Here is a 13,843-nt window from a genome sequence, read left to right as displayed (position 1 = left end):
GGCAGCGGTATATTATAAATAGGTATCCGCTAATAATAAAAATATATCTTTATTAGTAAAGGGGTCGATGTCAGAGATCAGAGAAGTTGATTCCTAGGCCGTTGGCACTTTGCATGGTAGACCTAAGTATGTATTTATAATTTGGTCGCGCGTCAAACCCATCCGACCGAAAACAGCTAACATTGAATTGACATAAGCCGAGTGCCGACCACATAACTTAGGTCCGTCAACTGCCTAGGAATCGATTTCCTCGATGGTACATTGCACATGTGCAAAAATTATACAGAATACACGCCCAATTACAAACATAAGTTTTTTAGGTAGTTTAAATCCTCTTCGTAAGTTTTATTCAAATTAATTAACATAAACATAGATATAATTTATATTTATAATAACAGTCGTTGTCAGTGAGAGTGAAAAGTAAAATATATTTATTTGCACTGTCACTTTCTTTTAGCATTTTGGAGATTTATATTGTAATTCGCAAAACACTTTATATTGCGTATTTTTATAAGAATATACTTTCCACGTTCAATAGTTCAGCCATCTATAAAATGAAAATTGTTTACACAAATCCATACTAATCCTTCCTACTAATATTATAAATGCGGAAGTGTGTCTGTCTGTTACCTCTTCACGCCCAAACTGCTGAACCGATTTTGCTGAAATTTGGTATGGAGATCCTTGGAGTTCCCGGAAAGGATATAGGATACTTTTTATCCCGGAAAAATTCTACGGTACCCGCGCGATAAATGAATTTTATCGCAACGGAGGGCGTCATCTAGTAAAACAATAAATTTACTTCAAGCTCTTTATTTCGACCATTAACCACACGTCGCATTAACCACACGTCGCTTAGACAACACTTAGTGCTCCGAGGTCTAAACAGTCTTCGTCCTGAAATTCGTCCTACATTACAAATGGTGTTGCTACATGAAAATTTAAAATGTGCGACAAAAGCTTCACATCGACTCTAACGGAGTATATAAATGTGTCATTTAAAATCGATTTATACGACCAACATATCCATGCAATTTAAATTTATAATACACTTTTTGTTAAAATAATTTTAATTATAGATAATAATTAAATTCACGCACATCACGATACTAAAGCACGACTTCATACGCGCGTTAATTCATTTGATATATTTACATTTATTAAATTAATGATTTTATTTGTAACTGGCAACACACAGCTGTATGTCACATTGACAGACGCGCGCAAAATACTCGCTTAGCTTTGGTATGATATTATTACCCTTGTTTTGATTGGTCAATTTATATTTAGGGAGATCATAATTCATAAATTATTATTTTAAATGGCCAACAAGTAACAATACTTTGTACAACATTTTAAGAATTACAGCTGTGTGAAGCCATAATAATAACTAAAATAGTTTAATAGTTAATTTTATTAGTCGAATTATCTGACATTTTTGAACTTACAAATAAAATTACTTAAAATGTAAGACTAGAAATAAAACTTACATTTAATTTACGTCTATCTATCGTTAAATATGATTTACTAGTGCTGTGACAAGAAGAAGCCGAAAGTAGACACGACACGGCAGTGAAGTTCGCGCTAGTGAGTTGCGATTGCACCGTACACAACTTCACAGCGTCAATTCTAGTAAGGATGCTATGCACATTCGCGTGTAGAACAAGACACAAATAGCAGCTCTCTCTCTCGCGCTATTGTTAGCATGGCTATGTCATACGATGTACCTATGTCATATTATACATCCTGTTTATCGACAAATGTATTTAGCATCCCTTTACAAAACTTATCGTAACACTATTGCACGAATATAATAATTTTTAACAAAATGTCATATTTAATTTTTTATATAATTCTTCAGGCACTATAGAAGGTGTGTGAGGAATAGGTAATTTACTATTTTTATAATATTTTTAAAGTTTTAAACACTGAAGAGATATAATGATCGATTATACTAGATCCTACCGCTACATGAATTCGTTATTGAGTGAATATCTAAAGCCCTGCATAAAGAATCATAAAATAAGAAGCGCATATTTACAAAAATCTTTAGCACTTTTTATGTAAATATTTTTGTGACAATTCCATTTTATTTCGCTATTTACATCAAATCGATCGAAGCCAGAATCGCTAAAGAATAATATTAAAATAAACATCTACTTAAATTTGTTTACAGCAAAAAAATCTTAAAGGAAGTAATAATAATTAACAAAGTACATTTACATGATATCACAGTTCATTTATGCAAAAGTATTATAATAAAGAACGCCAAAGAATGCCTACAGATAATAATTTAAAAGGGGTTAAACATTTTACATTACATAAGAATTATTGGCTGATAAATACTTAGGAATTTATCCCTTTTGTATGTTCAAAATAATTTAATCTTCAATTAGAATACTTTAAAAAAATGTTTACCCCAAAATTTCTAAAACATTAAAAATATCGATATGGCATCGCAACAGGACATCACTAACTTTTGTAATGGCAACACAGTACGAATTTTCTAAAATGGCGCTTAGTCAAAAATTTAGCGTGCACGATTTATGATTTGTATTTAAACAATGATTTGATATAAAACTACGTACTTAATTTTAGCCAATTTGATTCGATTTTGCAAAATGATTTATCTTATTCAAATATACTTGGCGCTTAGGTTTTTCACCAATGTTGAAATTAAACCGGTGATTATGACAAAATATATTCGAATAAGTTTTACATCACTAATTCTAAAATGAAAGGTCCCTTCTGCTATATCCATAAACTTTTAGAATGTAACATTATTGGAAAAAGCAGGTTAGTCCCCAAAAACCTAATATATTTTTATTTAAAAATCGCTGTTCTTTCAATCAATAATTTAAACTTGAATTAACGTAACAATCTCCTGTTTTAGAATTAAGAAATAGCTAACTGTTCTTTAACAAATTAACAATTACTGTTTAAAACACTCTTATAGACAATTAATTAAAAACCGGCGCTTAGAATAACTTAAAACATCAGGAACTTGATTTGAATGCCCAAAAACATAGCAACACTGATATAGCTGTCTCTGTCTAAATGAATATGGAAGACAGAGAGAAAAGGTATACGTACCAATTTTCTTTTTGCAACCAGCCAAAGCTTAATTCTGCCAAGTGTCATCCATATCTCTATTATTTATTTGAAATTCGTACGTTTGAAGTTATTCTAAGCGCCCAATGTTTAATTACAGTATAATGTAGTGACGCGTGTATTTAGCTAGGTTATATTAAATAGTTTATGTTGGACAGAGGACTTTGAGTATGTAATCCGTCAGTAGTGTAGGTACGGTGGGACTGTCTTCGTTGATGGCCTTCAGAACTGAAAATTGGGAAAAATATTTATAAAGACGAAATAAGAATTAAAAATCTTAATAAGAATAACGAATAAAACGGTAACATACTTTATAAGTATGCATTTATATAATTGTCTCTGATCTAACAATATAAAATAAATTATTGTTTTTGAAATAGTTACAAAAACTCCGGATAGATGGCGCTATTTGTTTTTTTGCATCGCGCTGACATAATATTTTAGTGAAAATGGCGCTTGATGCTTTCTGTATAAAATAATGTACTTACTCTTAATGAGCACTTGTAGCGACTGATTGTCTGGCGGGCCGTTCTCCAGGTGGAAAGGAATCACCGTGGTCAGATACTGGAAGAGATTCAAAAGACGACATCTTATAAATAGAACGAATAGCTCGCTTCTGCAGCACAAATATTGTATTAAGAGGATTCCACACCGCCATTTTTTCCATACAAACGCTGTCCCCTGTTTCCTCCCTGGATAATGCTAGTAGAGTTATAATTTTTTTCCTGAATATCTAAGGCTACTAATACAATGTCCCTATGTTTTCTTTTTTTTCATAATTTAATTATTAAATAAGATATGAACGTTCAAAAACCCAAAAAAATGGCCAGATTTTCCACTGTGTTCAAACGTCCAGAAAACAGATTTGGATAGATTATACAAAAAAAGCAAAACATAGGAACACAGCTCAAGCCTTTTTTTAATATTTAATGAAAAAAGTACTTAAATCGGTTAGGTTTTGGAGAAGGAATCAGGGGACAACGAATCGTTGATTTTCTGGATTTTCTGCAGTTGTCTCTATCGCGTTCTGCGGTATAGGCTTGAGGTAAGGGAGACAGCTATAGATATTACACGTACTTTTTTTTCATTTCTCTAGCCGCTGTGGTATCCTCTTAATGTCCGCCGCGTTTCCCCACTAGAGGATGCCGTAAGACATTATGCGAGTTTCTTACGCCGGTTCTTCTCGGCGGGGTCGTTCCCGAACCGGTGGTAGGCAACGTAGTTTCTTCGTTCGACTTTCAAAAAGTGTATCATGATACCCATTTTGAATAAAAAGATAAATTTTATTTATTTTAGTATCATTAAATTGTTATTATTGCTTAAATAAATAAAATAAAAAATTCTTTATTCAAACAAACAAAACAGATCAATTTACACATGTTACAAAAACAGAAATAGTTTGAATTGGCGGCCTTACTGCTGGAAGCAGTCTCTACCAGGCAACCATAAAATATAACTAAAAATATTTAAAATAAGATAAGATACTATTAGTATATAAATAAATAAATATAATACACAAATAAATATAATAGATACCTTATACCGAATAAAATAAATACATATAAGTAATATAATAATATGAATCGCTATCGCTATGCTTAATAGGTAGATATTTTGGCAAATATTATACACGTATTATATAAGCAACATATTTTGAACTTGGTTTCGGGATTCGAGAGATGGTGCGGATTTTTTAAAGTACTTATAATTAAATTATTCAAGATTTTTTATGTACTTAAGTAAATAATACTGGCAACATAAAGGAAAAGTTTAGTTAGTCACCAAAAAGGTTTTACCGTAGACTCATTACGGCAACATAAAAACATATATGAATAAATGACTAGTGATCGGACTGTTATACCAGTCATTGGACAAAGCACAAAAACACAACATTTATTAAGATTGCTTTAAACCTGCCTCTTTTTAAAGTAATAGAATGCCTGATTTTAAAGAAAAACCAGGTAGTTTTTAAAGCAACCTTACCTCTGTCCAATGACTAGTAATGTCCAATCACTAGTCATATTCACGCTATAGCTACCAAAAAGGTTTTACCTTAGACTCGTTATGGCTATGATTGAGGTTGGGGGAGCGCGGCGGGGCGGGTCTCTTCTTCCTCTCTATGTGGTACTGCCGCCGCTTGTTCTGGACGGCCAGCAGCAGCGAGATGAACGTGTTCTTCAGCTCCTGTTTTTTAAAACATAAGACACATTTTAAACAAGCTTTAGCTCACCACACATTCCCACCAGCTCTGGATTTATGTATAGGCAGTATAGGCCATGGCCTAGGAGATCGTACATAGAGGCAGCAAAATAAATAAGGCCACTTTATTTATTTTGCATACACATACATATACTTACACACAAAAAATATAAATCCCGCCCTGATTCCCACCACTGCATCTCCTCTCCATGTGTTGTGTGGTGAGAAAATAAAAATGTTCTTATTCTTATTCTTATTCCTGTGTCGCTTGGAGACCGCTGTCAATTCTGACGACATCGGAGATACAGTGGTGGGAATGTGTGGTGAGTTTAAAATAATAGGTACACAAAAACATCATAACACCAGCAGCAGCACCGTTAAACCCGACAAGGGTTTTCCTGCTATGTTTATACAAAGCACTATTAGTCACAAACGTACCTTCTCATACTCCAGCTCATCTCGCAGCGCCAGTTCCGCTATGAGCGTCTCCGAGAACTCCCGGATGAGGACCTCCAGCTCCATGAAGATCTCGTTCAGTTGGGACAGAGACAATTGACGTAGTTCTGAAAGATTTGAAGTAGAGTGGGTAATGGAGGGAATATTATTAAGATTGTGTCTTAGTCTTTTTTATTTTATTTTTATTAAATAAGGGGGCAAACGAGCACACGGGTCACCTGATGGTAAGCAACTACCGTTGCCCATGGACACTCGCAACTTCAGAAGATCTGCAGGTGCGTTGCCGGCCTTTTAAGAGGGAATACGCTCTCATCTTGAAGGTTTGCCGGTCGTATCGGTCCGGAAATACTGCTGGTGACAGTTCGTTCCAGAGTTTTGCAGTGCGCGGCAAAAAGTAACGCGAAAAACGCACGGTGGAAGACTGCCACTCATAAAGATGATGACGGTATGTTTTTCGCGTGGGACGATAGCGAAAAGTTGCAGGTGGTATGATTCCGAACAATTCCTCAGAGCACAACCGATAGAGGAAGAATCTAATCCATACTAGTTTTAGATAGTGGGTAATTTATGTTTCACTTGTTTTGCAAAGCAAGTACAACCATCTGTATGAATTAAGCTTCTAAAGACTGCAGTTTGAGAAATCCGCTTAGATGGCATGGAACCGCTCTCAACTGGCAAAACCTGGCAAAACTCTTTGTAATTCCCTAGAATTCACGCGCCAGAGCATAAGTACCGTATCTGATATTGCATGAAAAATAGTTTGAAGTAAACTCATATTGCTTATAATTCCTAAGAGCTCACGCGAACTATATATATTTAATACGTCACAAAAAATAGTTATAGATTTTTTATAAAAAAACCCAAAAAGTAGATTCATTCGAGGAAATACGTCCCATTCAGCTATTTTCTTTTAAAAATACACCGCGCTGCGACAGTTAAAAATAGTCGAGATTGTATAACAAGTGTGCAGTCACTCGTGTGAAGATAAATTTCGGGATGCTCCGAGTTCTGATAATGACGACGGAGAAATATGGCCGCTTGAAGAATTGTGACAAATTGGGTGAGTGCTAACGAATTTATTGTTACGCTGCGCCATGCTAAGTGATTTTATGGGCGTAAGTGACATTTCGTAAGTGCGATGTATAGGGCACTTCAATTAGGGGCAAATTCACAACGTCTCATACTTTTCTATTTAGAAATTTATAAGTACAGGTCACTACATCATTAAGTTCAATTTGCGAAACTGAAGGGGGCAAAAGGCGCATGTGTACAATAGTTACCAATATCGTGTCACCGTCTGATCACGGTCTAACAATCACGACTGAAATCATTAACTTAATCCTTGATATACCAATAGCGTGAAGTTTGCTGCCCTCCACCCACCAAAGACCATCATGATATTATGGAACGTTTGTGGTGTATGGCCATACGGCGACCCATACTGTCACAGCAGCCGCGCCAGCTCGAGCCACGCGCCGTGTGAAGGTAATGGCTCGAGGTGGCGCGGGCTGGCTCCAGCAGGCGCGTCCGATCCATAATTGAAGTCGGTAACTTCTAAGGAACCGCTCATGATATTACGCGCCGTGAGAAGCCAGACATCAGAGTAAGGCACTTACTGTCCTCATAGAGCGGTGAGCTGAGCACCTCCTTGCCCTTCTCCAGCGCCTCATTGTACTCCAGCAGGTCGCCCTCCGACGACGGCGTCTCCTGCATCATGTCGTCGATCTCCTGGATCACCTGGAACCATACATTATCATGTTAACCAGGTGTTGTCCGCAGCCTCTGCCGCCCTCTATGCCCATGCAAAATCGGTTCAGCGGTTATTTCGAATTACAGACAGAAAAAAAAAGACAGACAGATTACACTCTCGCATTTGTAATTTTAGTCAGGTAAATTAATTCTCAGCTAGACAGATTCCGCGGACAGTTTTGCAGATATTTTTTTTATGTAGAGTTGTAAACCTATTCGTAATTAAACAGATTTTGATGTCGATAGCTTCGTACGACATAAATTGATTTGAATATATTATACTAAATAAAATTACATTATATTTTTACTTGGCTGAACAGTCTTCAATGAACACCAAGCGCGTAAAGATTGCACTTAAGTTAAGTGTAAGTTTTAAGTTACCATGAGTTGGTTATCTTCAATGAATCTGAAGATTATTAAGTATCATTGCAATAGCTTTGTAATTATTAAGCGAATTAAAAGTTAACGGTTATGTTCAATTGCTCTATTATACAGTGTGTAACAAAAAATAGTGATAATACTTTAGGGTGTGTACATGTTCCTTGTAGAGAGTTCACTGTGAAAGTAGCAGCTCTGAAAGACGAACATTTTTTTTCACTTTTGTATGGGCAAGGGCCCGAGCGTCACGAGTTTCCCCATACAAAAATGAAAAAATAAATTGGTCTTTCAGCGCTGCTACTTTCACAGTGAACTCCCTACAAGGAACACGTACACACCCTAAAGTATTATCACTTGTTTTTGTTACACCCTGTATAAGTCAGATGAATATTGAGTACGTTGACCATATTATAAGCATTAAAACTTTCAAGTTTTTGTTTTGAATTATGATTTATCATATTACTAGTAGAGCGAGATAAGTGGAAGACCCTGGCCCTTTGCCCAGCAGGGGCCAACAAAAAAATCTAGTGTGAAGACTGAAGTGCCATATATTTTGTGGACCGTTTAGAAACTTAAGATTTGGTGGTTATTACTAAGCTACGAGTTTCCCTCTAAAGTACCTATAATGTTCTATACCCACGTAATTTACTCATAAAAAAAATAAAATGTCAAATTTTGACATAACTTTTTAAATTGTGAGAAAAGTTCTTACGTCAAATTCACGATAACGCGAACGGTCATGCATTTCAAAAAGTTACTACTTCTGGTACACTAGTTTTGTCTGTGTTTGACGTTACCCCTGGTATAGCGGTTTAATTATCATCACATTACCTCGTCAGCAGTCTTGACAGGACACTCGTGGTCCTGGTGCAGTCCGCCCAGGATGAGTGCGTGCATGTCCAGGTCGGACGCCACGGCCTCGTCCTCCGAGCTGTGGATCTCGTCGTCGGGGGTCATCGCACCCTGGAAGAAGGATTCGACTGATTAGAGAGTGTAAAGACCCTTAAAATGCTTAAGTATAAAAATAATAATGGTGGATTACAAAAAGTTTCATACACGTACATAATACCTCTCTGGGCTGATTAGAAGTATTGATGGCGTCTATCCATACTAATATTATAAATTCGAAAGTGCATCTGTCTGTCTGTTACCTCTTCGTGCCCAAACCGCTGAACCGATTTTGCTGAAATTTGGTATGGAGATACTTCCGTATCCCGTAAGTATCCCGGGAAAGGACATAGGATACGGTACTATATATTAACTCAGAATAGCGCAATATACCCCCTTGCATGGGCGTATATAAGGGGGGGGGGGGGCCTGGGGGTCCGGACCCCCCATTACTATCCATCTTACTTGTCCAATCGACAATATAGGTATTATGTACCCACCGATTTTCATCGGCGAGGTACATGTATTTTTTTTTTCTATTTACAATATTATAATAATAATTATTATACTGTGGAGCGTGTCCATAGGCAGAGTAGGTATTTAGGCTGCTGCAGAACCCTTCATGGGCGAGTCAAACTCGCACACTTGGCCGCTTTTTTACGTTAGGGACCCCCCCCCCCCTTATCAAAGCCATATAATTATACGCCCGTTCCTCCTTGTACCAATTAGGGCTCATGTTAACCGTGAATAAACAAAAGAGACAAATAAAAACCCAGACTTCTCTTTAACTTTTACGATCTACCCTCCATACTTTTACGCCAGTGGGCCTCAGACGTGCAATTTTCATGTAACTTTCATTGTATCGTAAATCTTAATGGTTTTCAACAATTACGTGACGTCACTCGACCGTAGCGTTTACTATCTTGATTGATACAATCTTGTGCTCGATAAATATTATGTGTAATTATAGCGACACATTTCCCATCACTCATGAGTCATGGCTAATGACTAGGGTTTCCAACCCCACCGGATTGCCCGGGAGACTCCGGTAATAATGCTTAACCTCCCGTCCTCCCGGAGAACGATAATTTCTCCGGTTTTTCAAAAACTACTTATTATTGCAGAACAATTGCCTTAGTGAAAAATTGTAAGATGAAGTTGGATTAGACAATCATATTATCTGTTCGAAGAAAATCGCTTGGATTAACTCTTGGCTTACTAATGACTTCTTTACGAAATTGAAAGAGAGAAATGGTCCTGAGACTGTGTTCTTTCTCATCCCTACACAAAAATTCTCCCGGGTTGGTCCTTTCGAGAATTGGCAACGCTACTAATGACCCAGCTTGATTTGAATGTCAATATTCGACAAAGCGTTTTGGCATGAAGGTAACCACGGAGGGCAGGGACTAACCAAAAACCAGTGTAAAATAAGTAATAACTGAATTGTTTCTATTTGATCATCATGAACATTTTGGAACAAAAAGACACACGGACTAATAGATAAGTATCTAAATTATCTAACCGACGTAAAAAATCGATCTGAAGGTTTTGACTTCAGCATGCTTTATTTTTTTTCAGTCGGCCATTCTTCCAATCTGACCATACCCGTGTGTTCCTTTATATCCACAAAAATGTCGATAAAATAATAAGTACAGTTTATATAGCCTTCCAAGCAATATGATTAACTTTTAACACATCTTCGCAATACTCACAAATTTTATAGCCGAGAGCGGAGAATAAAATATTTTATTGTAGCCAGACAATGGTAATCTCGACATGGTTATTCTCATTTTGAAGCGTCTTTGTGTTGAAACAAAGACTGACCGAGTTTTTTGTTCCACTGGCCCTTAAACTGGTCCATTATATACGTGGGAGAGGCATGCTTCGGCACGAATGTGCCGGCTCGACCGGATAAACACCACGTTCTCACAGAAAACCGGCGTGAAACAGCGCTTGCGCTGTGTTTCGCCGAGTGAGTGAGTTTACCGGAGGCCCAATCCCCTACCCTATTCTCTTTCCTACCCTCCCCTAGTCCCTTCCCTTCCCTACCCTCCCCTATTACCCTATTCCCTCTTAAAAGGCCGGCAACGCACATGCAGCTCTTCTGATGCTGCGAGTGTCCATGGGCGACGGAAGTTGCTTTCCATCAGGTGACCCGTTTGCTCGTTTGCCCCCTAATAAAAAAAATAACATTCGGTTGTATAAATAAAGGAAGAAATGGAACATGCGAAGGAAAAGGATATTATTTTTTTAAATCGAATTTCCCAATGTTCTTTTTTCATAGATATACCATCATTTAAATTTTAAACGACTACGTAAAATAGTGTTATAAAATACATAACAATAACACTATATCAACTGCCCGCAATTTCCTTTAACGCGCTGGAACCGTACTTTGTTTTTTTCTGCAATAGGTCCTGGGACTCAAAGTATCTCCTAGGCGCCGGCAGGGGGGTGCCAGGTGGTGCACTTGCACCCCTTGGGAATCTCGGGATGAAATAAAAAGGAGTCTATTGGAAATCATTTTACCATGCCGTACAAAGATAGCACGTAACGTTTCGGCACTAAATGTATTCTGTTGACATAAATAGACAGTCACTGTTGTTCGTAAAAAGTAAAAAGAATAGAAAGAAAACTTAAATCTACACCCCTTGGAAAGTATTTCTGCCGGCGCCCATGTCTGATGTCTCCATCTAAATTTTATTATAATCGGGTCTGCGGTTTAAGCACACAGAACTAATATAGACTTCATATCGATACATATATAAAGGAGTAATATCTATATAAATAAAAACGAAACTCGAGAACGGCTTGAAATTTGTGGAAGTCCAGGGAATGTGTGAAATCAAAAATGAATAAATATTTCTTGCTTATAGTTCTACAATCTGCTAGAACAGACAGACAGACATAATAATATATAAATGAGCCAATATTTCAATACTCTAGTTATTGATATTCAGGGTCGAACTGATATAGTGTGCAGTTGATAAACGCCGACCCTCATACGACCTTTTGATAACGAAGTTTCGACCTACAGGTTACTTATCTATTTGCACTCTTTTAGTACCTACTTACTGCGTTACGAGATATATTTTGTACGTTTTCTTTTTAAATTCATGTATTACTTAGCTATTGAATGGTTGGCTTTTCATGATAAAAAAATAGTACGAAAATTAGATTTGCTTGTCCATGTTTTTAAACATGGGGTATAGTTTATACAGTAATTATAGACTATACATATAATATACACGTATCTAATGTAATTTTGTTTTAATCTAATATACGGCACGAAACAGGTTTTTCCAGGAAAATTTTAATTGTCTCTTTATTATAAAAGCTTTTAATGTCGCTTCAGGATTTTAATGCATAATAAAATTATTTACAACACGAAAGTTTGGTGACCCCTGGTACTATCGAGTAAATCAGCGAGACAAAAGATTGGTGACCCCAGGTTTATTGCTTTTTTATGGTTTTTGACAGTTCATATTTACACTAGCGTTTTTGAGTGTATGCTTTTGACGCTGGCCAATGAAAAGCGATAGTGAATAATAAATTAGTAGTGTTAAAAAAACTCACAAACTGTTCATTAGTGACATAAAAGTTTGGCGATATTATCAAGTAAATCATTGGCAAAAGTTTGACGACCCCTGACTTTATTGAGTAAATTAGTGACATTAAGGTTTGGCGACCCCTGTCATCGAGTAAATTGGCACCACGAAAGTTTGGCGACCTCTGGCGTATTCATACACACGTCAGTAATGATTGATCGACGGGAAAGGCATAATATCCTGTTTTTTCTGAGTCTCAGATTATGGGAGAACGGTCGAACATTCTAGAAAGCTAATGACTTTTATGAAAGACGTTTCTGAGAAAAATTGTGGGCGCGGTGTGCCGTGTGGCCTGGGATAGGTAAAAGAAAACCGTTTTCTTTTACCTATCCCAGAAAACCGTTTACTTTTATCTCTGTCAGATAAAAGTAAACGGTTTTTTGTTATTGTTCAAAAAGTTAATATATTATATAGATAATGTTTTCAGTGACAATTTCTAGTATTTATAAATTATTATTATCACCGCTTATAAGTACTTACATAATATTTATACTAACATTAATTTTACTCAAAAATTTTTAGCAAAGTTTTATTTAGGTACTTAATGAAAAACATTTTTCATTAATTTCTTTCGTTCGTTTGATTATCAATTTTATCGCCATTTAGTCATGAAACAAATGTACTTATGTGCTACCGTACGGTTAGAATAATAATACTTACTTACCTTTTTGTCACTCAAGCTGAGCGTAGGGATGTGCATTTTCCGTGAGAAGGATTTGGTCCAGTCGATGGGCAGAATGTTGCCAAAGTTGCCTGTGATTGTCCACCACATTCTGTAACAATAAAAAAATAAAATTTAATACCTAGTACAATGTACAGCTTTTTAATAATTACTTAACTACAAAATAGAAAAAACCTAAATTATTAGACGCCAAACATCTATACTTAGGTACATAATATTATAAAACAAAGTCGCTTTTTTCCCTCATGTCCCTTTGTTCCCTTTAATCTTTAAAACTACGCAACGGATTTTGATGATTCTTTCAGTGTTAGATAGCCCATTTATCGAGGAAGGTTATAGGCTATATTTTATCACGCTAAGGCTAATAGGAGCGAAGAAATAGAGGATAATGTGAAAAACAATGTTCCGCGATTATCATTGGCAAATTGTACTTGTTGCTATTATGTTTACGAAGTTTCAGTAATAACAACATTACTCTTATTAAAAGTACGTCAGACGCCAGTAAGAAGTTTATAACGGAGTTCTCAAGTCAAAGAAACGCGAAAGTACGTTTGAGATGTTAATCTCGTTAGCGGGCTCCTGTACTATGTAGTGCCGGAAGTCAAGTCACTTACACACAACACAGAAACTACCTTTACTTTTGAGTTAAATTCGAGGGATAAGGGAATAATTTACCTTTAAGTATGTAGTTTATAAGCACTTAAAACTAAAAAGTACGTAATACTTAACTTATAATAATTATGATGTACTTAATTAAATATATTTTTTTTAG

General features: G+C 36.3%; 1 protein-coding gene across 1 annotated transcript in view; it reads right to left on the bottom strand.

Annotated features, from left to right (window-relative positions):
• Nucleotides 1-797: 797 nt before the first annotated feature.
• LOC121734690 (fasciculation and elongation protein zeta-2) overlaps nt 798-13,843 on the bottom strand; it is a 50,994-nt gene continuing 37,948 nt past the window's right edge. Inside the window, exons 2-8 of the mRNA XM_042125289.1 lie at nt 13,054-13,162; nt 8,725-8,856; nt 7,383-7,503; nt 5,749-5,873; nt 5,164-5,295; nt 3,600-3,675; nt 798-3,339 (exon numbers count right to left, since the gene is read on the bottom strand). Of these exons, the coding sequence (XP_041981223.1) occupies nt 3,257-3,339; nt 3,600-3,675; nt 5,164-5,295; nt 5,749-5,873; nt 7,383-7,503; nt 8,725-8,856; nt 13,054-13,162 (778 nt within the window). The 3' untranslated portion in view covers nt 798-3,256. The remainder of the gene's footprint in view (nt 3,340-3,599; nt 3,676-5,163; nt 5,296-5,748; nt 5,874-7,382; nt 7,504-8,724; nt 8,857-13,053; nt 13,163-13,843) is intronic.

This window comes from Aricia agestis, chromosome 16 (genome assembly GCF_905147365.1).
Source record: "Aricia agestis chromosome 16, ilAriAges1.1, whole genome shotgun sequence".
Lineage (NCBI taxonomy): Eukaryota > Metazoa > Arthropoda > Insecta > Lepidoptera > Lycaenidae > Aricia > Aricia agestis.
This window is presented reverse-complemented; position numbering and strand designations above follow the sequence as displayed.